The 20,299-nt window shown below is 39.6% G+C and overlaps 1 protein-coding gene across 6 annotated transcripts in view; it reads left to right on the top strand.

The window, feature by feature from the left end:
* Nucleotides 1-5,892, top strand: part of ARFGEF3 (ARFGEF family member 3) — a 183,966-nt gene extending 178,074 nt beyond the window's left edge. For all 6 annotated transcript variants that reach the window (XM_027602312.2, XM_027602309.2, XM_027602311.2 and 3 more), the window contains one exon: nucleotides 2,726-5,892. In XM_027602312.2, coding sequence (XP_027458113.1) covers nucleotides 2,726-2,917 — 192 coding nt within the window. In that variant the 3' untranslated portion in view covers nucleotides 2,918-5,892. The remainder of the gene's footprint in view (nucleotides 1-2,725) is intronic.
* The last annotated feature ends 14,407 nt before the right edge of the window (nucleotides 5,893-20,299 follow it).

The raw sequence follows: 20,299 nt of genomic DNA, 5'->3' as shown, positions 1-20,299 counted from the left end.
CATTTTTCCCTTCCTTCTCCTAATGTCCTCCTTGCTATTCCTTATGTTCCACAAATAAGTGAAACCATATGATAATGGACTTTTTCTGCTTGACTTATTTCACTGAGCATCATCTCCTCCGGTCCCATCCATGTTGATGTAAAAGTTGGGTATTCATCCTTTCTGATGGCTGAGTCATATTCCACTGTATATATGGACCACATCTTCTTTATCCATTCATCTGTTGAAGGGCATCTTGGCTCTTTCCGCAGTTTGGCTATTGTGGACATTGCTGCTATGAATGAATGTTCTTAATGGCATCTAGAATAGTGAATACTTTTCCAGGTTTTCAATATGCTTTGCTCAGATCCATCAGAAGAATCACTATCTATGGCAGCTACAGCTTTACAAAATGGGTTTCTTATATAATGACTTGAAAGTAGAAATTACTCTTTGATCCATGGGCTGCAGAATAGATGTGTTAGCAGGCATGAAGATAGCAGTAATCTCATTGTATATCGCCATCAGAACTCTTGGGTAACCAGGACATTGTCCATAAGCATATTATTATTTATTTTTTAAAATTTCAATTAGCCAACATATAGTACATCATTAGTTTTGATGCAGTGTTCAATGATCCATTAGTTGCGTATAACACCCCATGCTCATCAGATCATGTGCCCTCCTCAATACCCATCACCCAGTTACCCCATCCCTCCACCACCGTCTCTTCTGCAGCCTTCAGTTTGTTTTCCTGAGTCAAGAATCTCTCATGGTTTTTCTCCCTCTGATTTCTTCCCATTCAATTTTCTCTCCCTTCCCCTATGGTCCTCTGCGCCATTCTTTATATTCCACATATAAGTGGAAACCATATGACAAAATTGTCTTTCTCTGATTGACTTATTTTACTTAGGATAATACCCTCCAGTTCCATCCGTGTAAATGCAAATGGTAGGTATTCATCCTTTCTGTTGGCTGAGTAGTATTCCCATGTATATATGTACCACGTCTTCTTTATCCTTTCATCTGCTGAAGGACATCTTCGCTCCTTCCACAGTTTGGATCGTGTGGACATTGTTGCTATGAACACTGGGGTGCATGTGCCCCTTTTTTTCACTACATCTCTATCTTTGATGTAAATATCCAATAGTGTGATTGCTGGGTCATAGGGTAGCTCTATTTTTAACTTCTTGAGGAGCCTCTATACTGTTTTCAATAAGCAGTATTTTAAAAGGACTCTTCTGAGTAGTAGTTCTCAACAGTGGGCTTAAAATATTCAGTTAACCATGTTATAAACAGATGTGCTGTCATCCAGGCTTTGTTCTTCCATTTATAGAACACAGGCAGAGTAGATTTAGCATAATTCTTAAGGATTCTAGAATTTTCAGAATGGTAAATGAGCACTGGCTTCAATTGAAAGTCCCCAGCTGCATTAGCCCCTAACTAGAGAGTCAGCCTGTTCTTTGAAGCCAGGCATTGACTTCTCTCTAGCTATGAAGTCCTGGATGGCATCTTCCCATAGAAGGCTACTCATCTACACTGAAAATCTGCTGTCTAGTGTAGCCAGCTTCATGAATGATCTGAGCCAGACCTTCTGGAGAACTTGCTGCAGCTTCTACATCAACACTTGCTGCTTTACCTTGCAACTTTCCGTTATGGAAATGGCTTCTTCCCTTAAGCCTCATGAACCCACTTCTGCGAGGTTCAGACTTTTCTTCTACAGCTTCCTCACCTCTCCAGCCTTCACAGAATTGAAGAGAGTTGGGGCCTTGCTCAGGATTAGGCTTTGGCTGAAGGGAATGTTGTGGCTGCCCTTGATCTTCTATCCAGACCACTCAGACTTTCTCCATAATAGCCCTTAGGTGTTTCTCTTTATCATTTGTGTCCTCACTGGAGTAGCACTTTTAATTTCCTTCAGGAACTTTCCCTTCGCATTCACAACTTGGCTAACCTAGGTTAGAAGCTAGGTTCTTGTGCCAGTCTCGGCTTTCAACATGCCTTCCCTTAGTAATCATTTCTAGCTTTTGATTTAAAGGGAGAGACCTAGGACTGTTCCTTTCATTTGAATACTTAGAGGCCATTGTGAAGTTATTAATTGGCCTAGCTTCAGTATTGTTGTGTCTCAGGGAGTAGGAAGACCTGAGGAGCAGGAGAGAGATGGAGGAACTGGTGAGTGGAGCAGTCAGAACACACACATTTATCGATTAAGTTTACCATTTTATATGGGCACGATTCATGGCATCCCAAAACAAGCAGTAGTAACATCAAAGATCACTGATCACAGATCACCATAACAAATATAATAATAATGCAAAAGTGTGAAATATTGTGGGAATTACTAAAGTGTGACACAGAGATACCAAGTGAGCAAATGCTATTGGAAAAATGGTGCTGGCGATGGACTTGCTCCACACAGGGCTGTGCAGATGTTCAGTTTGAAAAAAAAAAAGAAAAAGCAGTACCTAGGAAGCACAGTGAAGCAAAGCACAATAAAACAAGATATTCCTGTAGTTCATGAAACCTGAAAATAAGGTATTCCTAATGGTAGAGGAAACTCTGCTACTCCTTGTATATATGAACTTAAAATGACAATTTCTAGCCCCATTAAATTAATAAAGACTGATTTTTTGCGACCTAAAGCCTGAGAAAACTCACTTGCCAATTGGCTGGGCTTAGCCACACCTGAGAGTTCAAATGAACCCAGAGGAGAAAACTGCTAATCATTCTCCTCAATCCTTTCTCTTAGGCATGGACCAACATGGTGCTAACAGTTCTCAATCAGATTCAGATCCTTCCAGACCAGACCTTCACGGCCCTGCAGCCAGCGGTGTTCCCATGCATCAGCCAGCTGACCTGCCACGTGACGGACATCAGAGTGCGCCAGGCTGTGAGGGAATGGCTGGGCAGAGTGGGCCGGGTCTATGACATCATCGTGTAGAAGACTCACATTAACGAAATACAATAGTGGAGGTTAGAGAATGCCTCCTGGTCCAACAGATAGCATTTTCCCCACCACCAGCCCCACTGAAACCAGTGTCTCGGAGAACAGTCTGCCCCTCCCTCGCTAATCAGCACAGGGGCCATTCTGGACACTCACCTTGTATCTAGAGGACACAAACGATACTTTGATTTTGCACATTATTTCAGAAAAGTCTCCATTCTTTGACATATTTCTAAATCTTGATGTTTATTTCCCAGTGCTTTTGCCTGCAATGTTATTCCCAAAAGGGTCCCTTTCAAGGACTACTCCTTTGAAAACACTACACTCATCCATCTGATTTTTTTTTCTTTTAAATGCAATTGTTAAGGAAATATCTGCTGGTAAGTCAAGCTGATGTATAAGCACTCAGGCATCTGGTAGCAGACATTCTCCATCAGAGGAAGATTTTCATTATGATTGTGGGCTTAGCAGGGAAGAAAACAGTTGGAAAAACATATTCTTGGCTGTCATAATCAAGGGGATGACTTCCTCTGTAAAATGTTCCAGAACGTTTCAAAGTTGTCCTAAATTGTCAAGATTTTCTGGTTGGTATGCACCAACTTCTTTTAAGGTACTGTTGTGCCTTTATTTCCCTATTTCTAAAGGAAGAAAATGCTTTCCTGGCAGGGTTTTAAGTCTATGTCCTGGCAGCTTTTGGCACACAGCTCCCAGTGATAGTGGCCAATAGAGATCTTGTCAAGAGACGTTAAGACTGACCCGCCACCCTGGCTTCCCATCAGCCTTTGCTTTTGCTCCCAAAGCAAAACAGGAAAGGGAAAGAAAAAATGGTGCCTTAGTTTCTTGTTGCACAGACATTTCTTTGCTCCAACTATCTGAACATAAGGCAGAACATCAGGTTTTTAAGAAAACAAAATGTTAAACTGCAACTCATTTTGTATCAGCATCCTTGGAGGAAAGGACTCAGTTCTCCATCCAGTGAGCCGACTTCTCAGGGAATGGGGCAGGAAGTGTGGGGTGGTAGGAAGACAACTGGAAGGGGTAAGAAAGGAGATTGGGATGAAGTCATTTTCAACCTTAAAATATTATGCAACCGTCACATGAAATTATAGTGTCAGGCGTACAAGCTCTAGTCTCAGAAGAAAATAAAACTAAAGAAGGGGGCACAGTGAAATTTAGGAAATTAAGTTTCTCAATTTAAAATATTTGTCCTCTCTGGCAAGTAAATTTACCCTATGTCTGAGGTCTTTCTAAATGGCTATTTTACATGGATATTTCTTTTAGATAGAACTAGAAAATTAATTTGGAAACTTTATCTTCTTTACAATATACTTAGTAGTTCTTATAATGACTGAAACTCCTCAACCAGGCCCACTCATATACATTCTAGAAAGTAGAGTTAGTTGCTAAGACCTACATTATCATTCTCCCAGCCCCTTAAAATGTGTTCATAATTGAGTGTCATTCTTTAAAAATAAAACATCAACTCTTCAGTATAGAAGTAAGGATTTAAAACTAACAACTTTACTCAGTGCTGGTATTGGTAAACTTTGTCTTCCTTGAGAAAAAGGTAACTATCTACAAGGTTAAGATGAAGACAGGGTTCCCTGATTTATTTAGGCAATCTAAAAGAACCCCATCATTCCATGTACCATCCAGAGATCACCACAGAGTCCAGAAGACGCCTTTCCAGTTCCACAGCACCCTCTCTTTGCCTTCAAGACAAAAAAGCTTAGAAACAGATCAACTATTTTATCTTGACAAGCAATGAATGTTGGGGATAGCAATTAGCTATAGTCTATACTTTTAAATCTTTATATTTTGAAAGTAGACGAGAGTCAGGTACTTTTTTGTTTTAACAAAAGCTACAAAAAGAAACAGAACCACCATGATGTACTGCGAATCTGAGGTTTAGTTCCCCTTTGTGAGCCCATGAGGACCCCAAAATTCACTTTGGGGGTGGGGAAGGAGCTTCAGTAGAGCAGAGTATCAAATCAGAGTGATTATAAAATGTTTATATGTAGCAACTTTTTATAAAGTGTAAAAATTCGAGGGAAGCCAGTCTCAATGTAGAATGTCACGTCCCGGAGTATGTTAGTTAACTTTAGAAATCAGAATCCATTCTCCCATAGATGCTCTCTTATGAGATCCAAGGCTAATTTATGAAAATAAACTGCTTGTAGGTTCCAAGAATTAAAAAGTGAGAAAATGTACATAGTTCTTTACCTACAGTTTTTAAGAGGGTTTTGGCCCCTTCCCATCATCTATTCTGCAGCCTACCCCAAAGCCCACATTGGTCTCCAGCCACCTCCACTCCCAGCATACCCTGTGCTCCACATCCACATCAGATTTCAACCAGAAAGTTAGCTAAACGACCATAATGCTTCCCAGAGGTATCTATGGTTGTCAAAAAGGATATTGCCTGAGGCAAATAATCTCCAATGAATAGGACGTCAGGTCACAGTGAAGTGACCACGCCCTGGTCAGCCCCTCACACTTTCCTGGTGTCTTGGTTTCTGCCTTTCCACATCTCTTCCTTCACTCCCTCTCTCCCAAGGTCTTTGAAAGACCAAGGTCAAGACAGCCTTGGTGGTTAAAACAGTATTACCATATATTTACTGATCTAAGCAGAATAAGATTTTGCACGTTGCTTTCAGTTGCCTGTATTTACTGCCAAAAGTGTGTTACCCTAAGGTTGAGATTTACTCTTTTTAATATTTTGGTAAAGGATGCATTAGGAAAGCACCTAAAAAATTCAGAGTGTTTAGGAATTCCTGACAGCCAAGTAGACCACACTTATCATCAGATTTCTCCTTGCCATAAGGGCAGAGGTTTGATGGAGGGCCAGAATCTCTCCTAGCTCTTGCCTCTCCTGATTAGCTTTTGAAGATTTTTTTTTTAAATTTATTTGGCAGAGAGAGACACAGCAAAAGAGGGAACACAAGCAGGAGGAGTGGGAGAGGGAGAAGCAGGCTTCCCGCCGAGCAAGAAGCCCAATGCGGGACTCGATCCCGGGACTCCAGGATCATGACCTGAGCAGAAGGCAGCCGCTTAACAACTGAGCCACCCAGGCACCCCTCTCCTGATTAGCTTTTAAAAACGCTTGGGCTGGGTGCCTGGGTGGCTCAGTTGGTTAAGCGACTGCCTTCGGCTCAGGTCATGATCCTGGAGTCCTGGGATCGAGTCCCGCATCGGGCTTCCTGCTCAGCGGGCAGTCTGCTTCTCCCTCTGACCCTCTTCCCTCTCGTACTTTCTATCTCTCATTCTCTCTCTCTCTCAAATAAATAAATAAAATCTTAAAAAAAAAAAAACGCTTGGGCTGCCTCTTTACACAATCTTATTATCTCTCCCCTTTGATTATTTTCTAGCCTTCTCCATCAATACAAAATGAGGACATTTTCTACCATCTTTATGCTATTTGGTGACTGACCAAGGCAGATGCTAACATACATAACAGCTCAGATTAAAATATTTGCAATCAAATGTGACAAAATATTAACATAATTCAAAAGTACCTTTAAATGGAAACTTCCTGGTACAATATCACCAGGCTTTTAGTTCTTGCTCTTTTAAGAAGGCAGCTTATACAGAGTCAATGGAGAAAGTCAAATGGTCTTAACCATAAGAAGGTAATGCGATTGTATAATAAATATCCCAGACTGTCTCCAAATACATCACAAGACTGCTTAGGTAGAAGAGTTTTTTTCTCAGAAAAGAAAATCCATTTGTGTTCCACCCATCAAACTAAGCAGAATAAAGACCTTTATTTGGAGCTGATTTCCGCAGCAAGAGTTTGCAAACAGCAGGAAGGAGGTGACATTTGTCAAGGGCCACTGTGAATGTAGACCTTACCTACATTAGCATTTTATTCTCACAATAACCTTGTCAAACGGGCATAGATTTCCTCATTTTTTTTTTAGATGAGGATACAGACCCAGAGAGGTTAAGAAACTGGCCTGAGATAGCCAGTAAATGGCGAAGCTGGTTGCAAAAGAGGTGTTCCTGAATTCAAAGGCCATGCACTCTCTACAACACCGTGCTCTTAAGTACACGGAGTAAACACTTGAGTGTTTCCAGGAATTAAACAGTTAAAATGAGTTGAAAATATCTGATTAATGTCCCAGATCTGCTATGTTATAGGGATTTTTCAAATAGGGTTAAAAAAAAAAAAGAAAAAACTAGTGTTTATACATAGAAAGATCATATATAACATAATATTTTGAGTGAAAATAAATAAGGTCTGAACTTTAATCTTAAAGCAGGCCTTCAGTACTAATTTAGAAAACTTGCCAAATTAGTTGGAAATGATGGAATAATATTGTTCTCGGCCAGTTGCTATGCGGAAAAGAGTGGCAGTCTGTGTCCAGTATGACATGCACAATTGGTAAACTTTTTTCAATTGCCATTTAACCACTCAGAATAAAGTGCCCTGTAGCCAACAGTGCCTCTCTACTTGCTTCCCTGGGAAGTATCCAGTAGTAAATACATGAGTCATCATCGAAGTTTGGGAATATGCAAAACAAATTATAACCAGTTTTCAAATGCAGTCTCTCCAAAGAGGAAGCAACGGCTAAGACAAGATGGTTTAGAGACCCAGGTCCTGGGGGCATCAGGTCAGTATCCACGGTAACCATGTGCCATATGCCTCAGTATTTCTCCATACTCTGCGGACAAGGAAACAGAAGGAGAATCCAACATATTGCATTAAGCAGCTGACGGAACTTGGATACACATGGGTACCACTTAGGTGATCCTAGTGACATTTAGTGTGGCCTTAAGCAAGAGATTCTTTTTAAGCACTTTTTATTGGAAATGTGAACTTGCTATTGAGCAAGATTTAGGAAACTAGTAAAGAACTCATAATTATGCTTCATCAAAAAAATTGTGTTCTCTTCCCTCGTAGTGGAACAATCTAGAAAATCGTCTCTCCTTTCGTGAGATCCTCTTCCTCTGCTTGTAATGTTTGTATGTGATGTGGAAGTAAGAAATAGTTTAATACAAAGTTTTGGACTAGAACACCACTTAGATTTCCAAAACTCAATTATTGCTGCAGGGAAAACAGACCAAAAAAAAAAAAAAAAATTATCCCCGGGGATAATTTATGAAAAACTCAGTCGAGAACAACACTCAATTTCCTTATAAACAATGGCACCACTTACTAAGTGAAGAAAACTCAATACCACACCACTAGCACCATACAAAACCTTTCCCGTCTATCTTTGTGTGATAATACATGAGTGCTCCAGGGAGGAGAGACTGGCTGACCATCTTAGTGACAAAACTGTAGTCAGCTGCTGGTTAATCCTATCCAGGTGTGATCCTCCCAGCCTTTCAACCACCAAGAACTGTTTGTACTATTAGTTCCTATCCTGAAGGTTAAGTAGTGGTTGTGTAGTATCTTTTGACTTTGTTCTAAAGTGGTTCTCAAACGTTAGCACACATCAGGATCACCTGGAGGGCTTGCTAAAACACTGGTTGTTGGGCCCACACCCAGGGTTTCGGATTCAGTAGGTCTGGAAACTTGCATTTCTAACAAGAACCCAGGTGAGGCCAATGCTGCTGGTCTGGGGACCACACTCTGAGAACTGCCTTGAAAAAATTTCCAACTACTAACTTTAAGATCAGCCTGACTTATCAAGCTCTAGAGAAACACCAAACTGAACCTTGGGCAGACAACTTGGGATTGAATTCTCTACAGCATTCCTGTTCCATCTTCCCAGTTTCTAGATTTATTAGACCAACAATTTGGTTTTTTACAAGCTAAAAGACAATGAATGTATCCATTCAATGGAACAGTGAGATCTGTGTAAGCTTCTCGTCTTTGTATTTAGAAACACTGGTTCTGTGGATGATCAGTTGCATCATGTTGACCCTTCGACTTGTACTGATGTGATTTTAAATTTAAATATGTAGTGTTTGAGTTTCTTCTGTCATTATGGTTTTACTATGCCCATCTCAACTCTGTTACCACCTTGGCTCCTGGCTTCCAGAGGTTTTTGAGTAGTTGCTTGCTTGCCAATAGGTTTCTCTCATTAGCCACCCAAACAGCGACACTTCAAAATGATATTACACTACTTGATGTACCTTCATCTTTCACTTAACTGTCTGGTGTAAATTAATATTTTAATTTCCCGTGTACCTGTAAAGAGTCTACCAAGTGGTTTCATGGAAATTTGCAAACTGAACAACTCCCTTTTGAGCAGTATATGTGCCTGTTTTAGGGACTTTTCAGTAAATGTGTTTGTTTTCATATCTGCACGGTGGAGACCGTATTCTCTCATCTTCCAGTGATGGGAGAAATGTACACATGCATCCATATGCTTTGGGAACACAGTGAAATGATGTTAACTCACATATCAGGGGGGCCTTAGTTTATCTCCTAACACTTTGATTAATTAGCTTTGGAAATGCTTTTTGCATTAAAAATAATAAGGATCACCGAATAATTCAAGAGAAAAAAATTAAGTACCTTAAAATTATCACGTACATGTAAGCTATATTAGTTACATATCATTCTTATTAATTTTCTCTAAAGCCTTCTGCTTGAATACCCTGACATCATTTAAATTACTTTGGATTGTTGTATGAATAGAAAATAATGGACAGTATTTACTAGAATTAGTGAGATCAGAAAGCATATCAAAGTGTTAATGGTACTAAAGAGTCAAGTTCTTGCCTCTGTGGATGGAAATAATTGTTTTATTTCACTTTTATTTTCCATAATCTGTTTTGGAAATTAGGTGTGCTTTTTGTTCTTCTAATAGTAATTGATTTTGAAATTAAAATATTAATCTCTAGGAATAATTTATTTCAACTTATGTTACCAACTGGTGCCAAAAAAGGGAGGGGGGTATCTAAAAGCCAATCTTTCGAGCTACCACGTAAAATATGTTCTCAAGTTAGGGAATCTCGGGCCTTGCCACCAGTGGCCACCCATGGCTACCTCATGATCACGTGCGGGCTACTCTGTATTCCTCCCTTGGCAGTTCTTTTGTTGGAAGTGGTTCTCTGTAATAAAAATCGGTTTCCTGCTAAATAGGCAAAACTGGACAAAGATTAATGCTGTTGACGTTTTGGGTTTCACTTCAATGGAAACCATGTGGTAGGATATCCAGGTATGGCATGATAGGGGCAGGAGCAGGTGCCTAGAGGGAAAGAGTAATTTCACTTATTTTTGTTGATTTTATTTCAGTGGATGGGTGGGGGTGGGAGGAAGGGAGCTAAGAATAAGACGTTTATTGCCCTAATCATGCCAAAAGACTATTATTCAAGACTATTGTCCTGCTTTTCTAAGAGAAATAAATTACACTATAAACAGTTCCCCAACTACCATCTCCCACTCTAAAGTCAGTGGGTAGTAAGGGTTCTTTTATCCCTTCTTGTATTATGCCAAAGAATTGATTTGTTTCCATTAAAAATTATAAATAAATGAAGTGTGGTATAGCCATAATGCTTTGAGTCAGTATACCATTTTAGCTATAAAATGCAGAATTCATCCTTGCAATCCCATTCACCAGGAGCCTTGAAGCATTTTGTTTACTCCAAAGGATTTGTCAAGGAAGTACAATTTTTATTTTGCCTTCTTATTTCGTCAGTTTGCTCACATTAATAATAAAAAAGAAACGGAAACAACCCTCCTTTATATGTTGATAAACTGATTTGATAGAATCTGTCTGTTCATTGTTTAACAGGTCCCTGTAAGCAAGCTTGCAAGTGTATTTTGTGTACATTTTATCTGAGGTGAAAATGAAAATTCTAAAGAGAAGATATTTTAAGAGATACTGTATTTATGTTGCCTGTGTTGTAGAATAAAAATTCAAATGCATTTAAAAAGCTATGTGAAACAATTTTCTTTACCTAATAAATATATCAAAATAATTTATGTAAATATCTTATGTTTATAGAATTCGGCCAAAAGAATCAGGTTCCTTTTTCCATGGCAGTTCACAATTGAATGAAGAGGCCCCTTCCAGTTCCATAACACAGGGATGGTCACTGTTAACAATTTGGTACATGCCTAGAAAGTACATTTGAAGAAATATATATATATTACATATATATAATTTATTTAATATTTTATTTATTTATTTAAAGCAGGCCCCACACCCAGTGTGAGGTTTGAGCTCAGAGAGGGCAACAACATAATTAAATCCCCGAGATCAAGAGCCCCATGCTCCACTGACTGAGCCAGCCAGGCACCCCTATAATTTTTTTTAAATAAATTCATATTTTCAGTAGATAGTGATAGAATTTATTCATTACAAAAATTGTTACCTTTTCTTCATAAACAAATCCCTCAATTAATAAAAATAATATTATTAGAAGGTAATATTGAAAAGAAAATATAGCCACTTTTAACATCATGGTCTTATTAGATTGCAGCTTTAAAACTGTTTCAAAAGCCTACAACAGTATAAACCTCGGAATCATCATGCCCAAATCGTGGAAAACTGGCCATTAGAAGGATAAAAGAAGTACAAGATGCCATAGAGATGCAATCTGTGTACATGACCTTAAACCATGATTCTCATTCTATCATACACTGGTAATCTCACAGTTGTACTACTAAGACACAGTCACTTCCCTCTTATGGATGAAATAAAACTAAAATAGATACACACTTTGCATACAGACATCACAAACATAAGTGACCAACCATGTTCATGGATGGAGAAGAGCAGAGCCAAGATGGCCCTGGACTTTAGCCAGAAAAGCAGAGTTCACATCCCAAAGCTTTGCCCCTTCCTGGGAGTGGGAAAACCATACAACATTTGAGTACAGAGCTCAAGGTTCCCATGCCGTAAAATGAATATAAACTCTAACCTCAGGGCTGCTTCGAGATACCATGAAAGCCCCAACGTTGCAGTGCTTTGTAAAAGCTAATGACTACTAAATGCAGTACTGCTATGTGCTGGAGGATAACCCATCTCATAAATAGCACCACTATTTTGCAAGATGATTTATACTTGAGACTCATGTGTACATATCCTTGACATTCATACCCATGAATGCACTCCCAACACAGAAAGCTTAACATTTTGTGCCAATCTTATATGAGGAGGTTGGCAGCTCAGATGCAGATCTCTTTAATCAAACATTTTGGAAATAAATTCCAGGTCAATAGCCAGTTCTTCTATTATTAATATCCAGCAATGAATATAATATGTACATAAATCTATATGTATTTCTTTAAAGTAAGACTTGATATGCTTCAACTATTTGGCTTATGATCAAAACTTGTATAATTTAGCTTTGATAAATATTTCATCTCACTCATTAGAAAATTCACTTTCCCATCTGGCTTAAAGGTAGGTCCAATAAGCAAGTGAAAATAAAATTGAAGCATGATGTAATATTGTGGCTTTCACGTATTGACCAACATTCCTGTTATCTCAAGCCTTTGAAAGAATACTCTAAGCATGTTTTTTATCTCTTCCTTGTTTGTTTTTATTTATAGATTCCTAGTTACAACATCAAGTCATGGGTGCCCTGAATCTGCCCCACTAACTTAATCTGCTTGCTCAAAATGTTTTGTTGTCAGAGAAACAAACTGTCCAGCTTAATGATCTCATGCAAACTGAGAGAGGGCAACAGCATAATTAAATCCCAGAGAAGTTTATAAGCAGTTTCTAAATCCAAAAAAAAGAAAGGGATTATCTCAACCTGAAGGGATCAAATTCACAACAGTTTAGAGCTGGGAACTCAAACATTGAAATTCAGTTGACTTTGACATGGTTTCCCAGTCTCTTGCAGAGAATAACCTTTAAGAAGCTAAATTAGATGACAAATGTTGTGATGCAGAAGGCTCCATTATAACTCAACTTGAAAAAATTAGTATCGAAGTTAATTTACCAATTATAAAGGAGAAGATACTGATGGCTATATTATAGTTTAAAATTTAATATTCCATTGAATCAGTAAATATTCAATGGGTTTTCTAAGATGACAATAGGTTATAAAAGTAACAGTCTAAAAGCCTAGAATAGATTTTTCTCTCAAGTGGGAGGAATATGTATTATTACAGACCTGTCAGGTCAAACCATTTGGAAATAGGCTTCTTGGAAAACCGAGCATAGTTCTAAGCCTTATTGACTAAAGACACTGGCAGTGTTTACATTAGTACAAATTTAGGGAGTTAAATTTTACATTATTAAATTGGTAAATTTAATTTAACTTGCTCTTATTCCAGTGGGAGGGAGAAAGCCTGTAAAACCCTTGGGGATTAGAGCGTGGCCTAGGGGTAAAAATGGTACCTCCTGTCAGCAGGTCTCCCTCAGCCCCCCACTAGGTCTGGCTGGTGGTGTTGGAGGGCGTGAGGGAGACCCTACAAGCCCCACCCCACACACACAGCTGAGCATGCCTGTGCACTGCCTCCTTCCCTCTCATGCCACTCCAAAGAATCAAATGGCAAGAAGTTAACATAACGATAGGATGCACAGGATTCATTACTTATCAGAATAACTAGGATTGTGTCTTTCGTAAAACTGTTGACTGGCCGATACTCAGGAATGGGCATAGATATGGATTTACAGGACCAGATCTTTGCTCCAAAGATCATAGATGAATCTACCAGGTCACCTTTCTTCAATATAAGTTTTTCCTCAAAAGCATTAAGTAGAATCCTGTGACTAAAAAGTATTTGAGATACTAATCTATGTTCTTTTTTCTCCCAGTATTCAAATAGGTAATTGGCTCAGGGGTTCATTGTTTCAGGAAAGGGATATAATGGGGCAGAATGACAAAAAATTGCTTGGGACATTCTCTGGCTCTTATATTCCAAAAGCCTAAGCCATACACATACATATACATATACATGTGTGTATACACACATGGTTTGGGTTTTTTTAATATGGGTTTTGAGGGAAGAGTGCCATAGAAAGGGAGATTGTAGGCAAACTCTCTAGGGTAGAAACATAAGGAGAAAGAATTTCTTTGTCCTTGACTAGAAGTGAATTCCCAGGGCTGTAAGGAAGAGGGAGAAGAGGCTCAGTAGCAGAAAGGCTGCAGGTCAGGGAGGACCCTTGCAATGACAAGACTGTAAGAGCCCGGAGAGGGCTGGCCTGCATGGAGCTCCTGCTGCAGGTTGGCTAGCAAGCCTGGGAGAAAGTCCCAATCCCTGACCGTGGCACAGGGTAGCAGAAAGATCTCCACACCTCACAGTGTAGAAGCAGCAGAGTGAGCAGCCACCTTGACAGAATGGAAGCTCAGAATCCTTCTTTTCATTGAGTCAGAGAAAAATAAAAGAAGATCAAAATGTGATACATGAAGTTGTGGGCTGAGATTTATACCTGATTTTGTAATGAATAATCTAAAAATCACGGTATGTCCGGTTTTGTAAGGCGATTGGAATGGGGGGTAGGTGGGGGAGCAATTGCCCCTACAAATGCAAAGTTATTTCTGAGGAAAGCCAACTGAGTTGGCAATTGACAAGATCCCCCAAGTTCAATGTCAGTGGCCCTCAATGTCAAAAAGCTGTCTGCCCCCTTTGGGAGTAAGTCTGTCTCATCAGATCATCTTCCATCAGGCTTCCAAACTCTCTCCTTGGGTATGAGGTATTTTGACAGAGTGCAGTTTCGTTCCTCCCAATGGGCAGGGTTCCACTGCTGCAGATAAACCCAATCAGTGTCCTCCATCCCGATTCCATAGCCTTCGTCCTCCTCGCTTCTGGGTGAACTTAAGCAGCTCACGGCCTCTTCTGCCAGCAGCTGCAATAATCCCACTTCAGGTTTACCTAACCAGTAAAAGACACCACCCACTCCATGTGCAATATAGACAAATGCAGACTTAGAACAGGTTTCTTTATGTAATCATCATAAGAAATATAACAGGACAACAGCTTATAGAGGGACTTCAACCTCTACCAAAAACACACCTCCCCCACCTATAAGCCATTCTCCCACCTAGCTCATTTATGCCCATTACTAGCTCAGCTACCCTAGACAGTCCCAAGTTGGGATGTATATAACAACCACTTGACTGACTGTTGAACTTGCAGGTGTCCAGACCTTGCCTCAGAAATTCTGACCCAGGAAAAATGACGCAGGGCTCAGGAATCTGCAATGCAACAAGCTTTCAAAAGTACTCTGATACAGAAAACCTATGGATCACTCTTCGAAAATTATTCTAAGAAGCTTAGTCTTATTCCAAGATTCTTACTCTAAGACTCTGGTTCTAAGAATCTGATGTATGATCTGACCTAAAATGAAAAGCTGTTAAGTTTGGTCCTTAAATACAAGAGTTTAGGTGGAGGCCCAGAAATATTGTAGTTGTTCAAGCCTTTACCTGCCCAGATAGCTTCACTTCAGAGCAGAGGCTTGTAACTTGGGATTCACAAGAAATTAAGGGGTCTATGAACAAGAAAAGGAAAAAGTATAGTTTTATTTTCCCTGACTTCTTTTTTTAAGTAATCTGTACACCCAACTTGTGGCTCAAACTTACAACCCCAAGATCAAGAGTCACATAATCTACCGACTGAGCCAGCCAGTCACCCCTTTTTTCACTAACTTCTAACTGAAATTTAACATGTCCCTCAATTTTGATTATAGGCAACAAACCACCATGATGATGGCAGCCTGTGACTCATTGCCCACAAAGGCCACAGATCTTTCCCTATTGCAGATCCCTCAAAATTCCCGTCCTTGGGAAGCACTGAAGTTGCTATTAGAGCCACTGCTAGATCTTGTTATCTAACGTGTTAATGAGGAAGAATACATGTATAATACTCTTTCAAAGTTGAATATTTTGATAACTACATTGGTTTAGTTTCCTTTTTTAATAAACTATATTTTACCATGTGCATTTAAAAGTATTTAAAATAAATTATTCTGAAAAAGGATTCATAGACTTCCCCAAACTGCAAGAATCTATGGCACAATAATCAGTTAAAGAAATTCTGTCCAGGATTATCATAAGGAAGGATGGCTGTAAATCTGGGGTAAATGCATCAAATTACATTTGGGACAAGAGCATTTTCTGTCTCATATCACCTTATATTCTAGTGTGATCACCTGGAAATCAGGAGCCCTAATTCCAGTCCTAGATTAGCACTGTCAGCAAATTACCTCTGAGTCTCATTCTCTCACCTGCCATGTGACAGGGCTGGTCACACAATGGCCCTTAAAACATAAACCATTCTGTTTTCCTGACCAAAATTCTGATACCAAGATTTTACTGAGGAAATCTGATGCATTAGTGGTCAAACCCAATTATTATCACAATCTCACATTATCAGCCAGTAGACTATGAAATAAATTGAGGGGAATTTTACTTATAGCACTAACAATGTAGTTCCTGTAAATCCTCACAAAGACTCCTGCTTTGGAGGCATTCAAAAGAGGACAGTGCACAGATTTTTTCCAACTAAGAAGAAATGTCTCCCTGCTATAGAGTAAAGCTTACTAAAAATATAACTCTGTACGTATTCATGAATTTTATACACTTTTTAAAATTCCAGTTGGTTTGAATTTTTAAAGCACTGTAGGAAAAAAATAGAATGGCCTAAAATCCCCCCTCTGCTCACATTTTGAAAAATGGAAAAATTCACTGTTTTTATGTCAGATTGGCCCTTCAAATTAAAAAAAAGAGAAATTTCATGTAAATTTTAAAAATTGCTTTGAATTAGAAATATTTCAAAAATAAAAATAGAGCTAGCAATGTTTAAAGATGAAATGGGTGACGTACCAAATCAAAAGAATTAATTCTAAATTCTTATTTAGATTCAGCTTCCTATTAATGAATATACCAACCCTTTAGATGTCTAGAATCAATTTGACTACTAAGCACTAAGCTAATATTTATTCTAAAATATTCAATAACTAATATTGGCAATGATTTTACTGAGGAAATCTGATGCATTAGTGGTCAAACCCAATTATTATCACAATCTCACATTATCAGCCAGTAGACTATGAAATAAATTGAGGGGAATTTTACTTATAGCACTAACAATGTAGCAAGAGCAACCAGCCTATTTAATCATATCTTCATTATTTTCATTTTAAAAATGAATTCATAGATGACTGAAGTAGCCATTTCTTAAAAATTTATTTATTTTAGAGAGAGAGAGAGTGCACGCACAAGCGGGGTAGGGGTGAGAGGGAGAGGGAAAGAGAGAAGCCCGAGTAGACTCCACACTGAGCATAGAGCACAACATGGGGCTCGATCTCACCACTCTGAGATCATGACCTGAGCCAAAATCAAGAGTTGGACATTTAACCAACCAAGCCACCCATATGCCCCAGAAGTAGCCATTTTTTAAAGAAAGGCAAGACCGAGAGGATGGACTTTTCAAAGGAACAGGAGTCTCTGATAATCCATGCTTAATTCATCATGGAAAAACTATTTCCTGTCTGAATGAAGCATTAGATTGTTGAGAACCTAAATAAACCCCAAGTCCTACCCTCACTATCTCAAGACTCAGACCTGTGCAGGGCAATTTATGTACAATTGTTCTCAGGAACACTCCCCAGGATGAGTTTCTCAGATACATTTTACAGATGAGGAAAGCAAAGTTTGGGGTTTGAATCCCCCAATCAGTGTGACCCCAAAGCCATGCTCTCTCCATTAGAACATGATACACCTTGAGGTAAAAATTTAAATGAAATTAACAGCCTGGAGGAAGCCTTGCCCCATGCAGTACCTCCAACCTCAATCAAATAAAATCACCCACAAACTTAAATTCAAACATTTTTTAATCAGTATTCTCAAAATAATTATGTTACATTATTAATCCTCACAGTGAGAGACAGTCCAGTGTTATGACCATGGAAAATACAGAATAAATTCATCTGCCATAGGAATAAGCAGCATGAAATTCAACTGATGGTTGTATTCAACCCAACAATCCAGCATTTTGCCAAAGGATAACTTGAGAGAGCTAATATTCACGACAAACTTAAAGGTCATTTTATAAACACACAATTTTTAGAATTTCTAATTTTATTCTTGCATTAGATTATGCTGTTGAGAAGCTGTGAATTCAAACCAAATTATCTCAGCTTCCTTTAGAAATGCCTTCATGAACTAAGATTTAATGTTATGTCCTTGGCTTTTAAAGAAGGTTGATACAAAAATTGCCAAATTTGTCTTTTATAAATCTATATTAATAGTAGGTGCCCATTACATTACTCATTTGTTTTCTTATATAAGAAACCATGAGGAGTTCTTCCTGAATTCAAAGCCAAGGTCTTTAATAACAATTATTTGATCTTATACTAGCTATTGACTTCTTTGTTTTTGCTTTAGCTTCCAGGAAACTCAGAGCTAAATTCAGGCTGAAGAAAAGTGTTGAGGAATAAGAGATGAGCAAACCACAAGCACCATGCTACTTACTGCATCTCCTGACTCTCCTTATTCACTCATTGCAACACTAAAACAAGGTAGATTCAATCATGTCATCTTATGGAAGGAAAGTACACAGAGATCACCTTCCTAAGGAGGTCCAGCTAGAAAACAGTCAGCATTCAAGCCCAGGTCTGAGTCAGAGTTCAAGTCTTCCACGAGGTGAAAAGAATTGTTTCACTTTCACTGCCTAGTAGCACCCACCCCCTTGCTTCTCAGTTTTGTATTGTTTTTATTTATGAACAGCCTAAATCCTTTTTGTGAGTTAGAAATAAGTCACATGTAAATAAAATATTCCCTCAGGAAATATGTGACCTAGCTAACACTATGAAATAACTAGCATAAATGTTTACAAGTTCTCTTAACCACACCAGACACCCAGAATTTCAGGTCCATACTAGCCAGAGATGGATCAGTGGCAAAACTCGGTGGCATAACCCACAGAATCTGAAGCAGGTGACCCTCAATCCCACTTGGGTCCCTCAACATCCATGGGGACAGGGAGGGACTGTGGTTTACCAGTCTCTCTTTAGATCACATTCTTGTCTAAAGAGTTGAGATCAAGAAGTGGGACAGAAAGATGGCAGAGTAGTAGGATCCTGAGCTCACCTCATCCCATGAACACACTGAGATGTCAGCTACATATATGCAACTAACTCTGAAAATGACCTGAAGACCAGCAAAACAGACCTTCCACAGTTAATTGCAAAGAGAAGGCCACATTGAGAAGGCTAGGAGGGGTGAAGACATGGCCAGGAACCAAACCCACAGTGAGACTAACCACAAACGGAAGTACCACAAGCACAAAGAGGTAAGAAGATCAGACACTACACCAGACACCCCTGGCATTGGAGATCCTCACTGGGAAGATGAGTCCCCATAACATCTGTCTTTGAAAATCAGTGGGCTTACTCTGGGATAGCCAGCAGGCAATAGGAAACTGAGTGTCCATCCTTAAAAGCCAACATACTAAATCATGTGGCCAGAGACACAACACAGAAGCAGCAGTTTTGAAAAGTGCCTGGGGCTATACCCGAAGGAGATTTATTGACTAATCTTAAAACTTGGGCCAGAGGAGCAGGGACCTTCAGGAGATTTCACCAGGAAAAAAAGTGCTGTCAGGAGCCATTTCTCTTCCCCTCTCCCAGCCTAGATAGCCAGAGGCTTTTTGGAGCCAGTGCTAACACTCTCCCCATCTTACTATTACCTTATGCCCCATTCCCACATTCCCCTGCCCACTCCTTCCAACCTGCTGACCTTGGCAGGCATCCCCTTCAAAGCAGCTCCTGCTCTGCCACACCCTAGAAGCAGCCCTGGCCAGACCCAGTACCAGTCCAAAGGAACTTCTGGCCTGGGGAGAGGGGGAAAGAACTCCACACACCAGTGACGCCCACAGTTCCAACAGCCCAGGTTCTTAGCTGGCTGCTCAGGGAGTAAGCCCTGACACTCAGTGTACCCACAACTGTGGTGGAAAAGCTAATTGCCAATGTCTAGGCTGACTGCTGGTCCCCCTCACCAGTGAGCCCCTGGTAGCCTCAAACAGTCCTCTCCACAGCAGGGAAACAAAATCCTACCCACTGTGCTCATAGCAGGCAAAGTGGGTCATTGTACCCAGATGCGCAGAAAACAGTTGGGGCTCAGCCACAGCAGTAGGGCCAAGCAGCCCATACAGAGGACACCCCTGAAGCACATGGTCTGGTGACCAGGGGGTACTGCACTACAGGGCGCCACAGAATCTCTTCTATATGAGGCCACTACTTTCAAGACCAGAAGATATGGATGACCTACCCAAAACATAGAAACAAACACAGAGAATTCGACAAAATGAGAAGACAGAAGAGTATGTCCCAAATGAAAGAACAAGACAAAAATCACAAAGAACTAAATGAAACAGAGATAAACAGTATGCCTGATAAAGAATTCAAAGTAATGTTCATAAAGATACTCACTGGATTTAACAAAAGAGTGGAGGAACTCAGTGGGAAGTCCCACAAAGAAATAGAAAACCTGAAAAAGAACTGAAAAATTCAATATCTGAAATTC

The sequence above is a fragment of the Zalophus californianus genome, chromosome 7 (assembly GCF_009762305.2).
Source record: "Zalophus californianus isolate mZalCal1 chromosome 7, mZalCal1.pri.v2, whole genome shotgun sequence".
Lineage (NCBI taxonomy): Eukaryota > Metazoa > Chordata > Mammalia > Carnivora > Otariidae > Zalophus > Zalophus californianus.
This window is presented reverse-complemented; position numbering and strand designations above follow the sequence as displayed.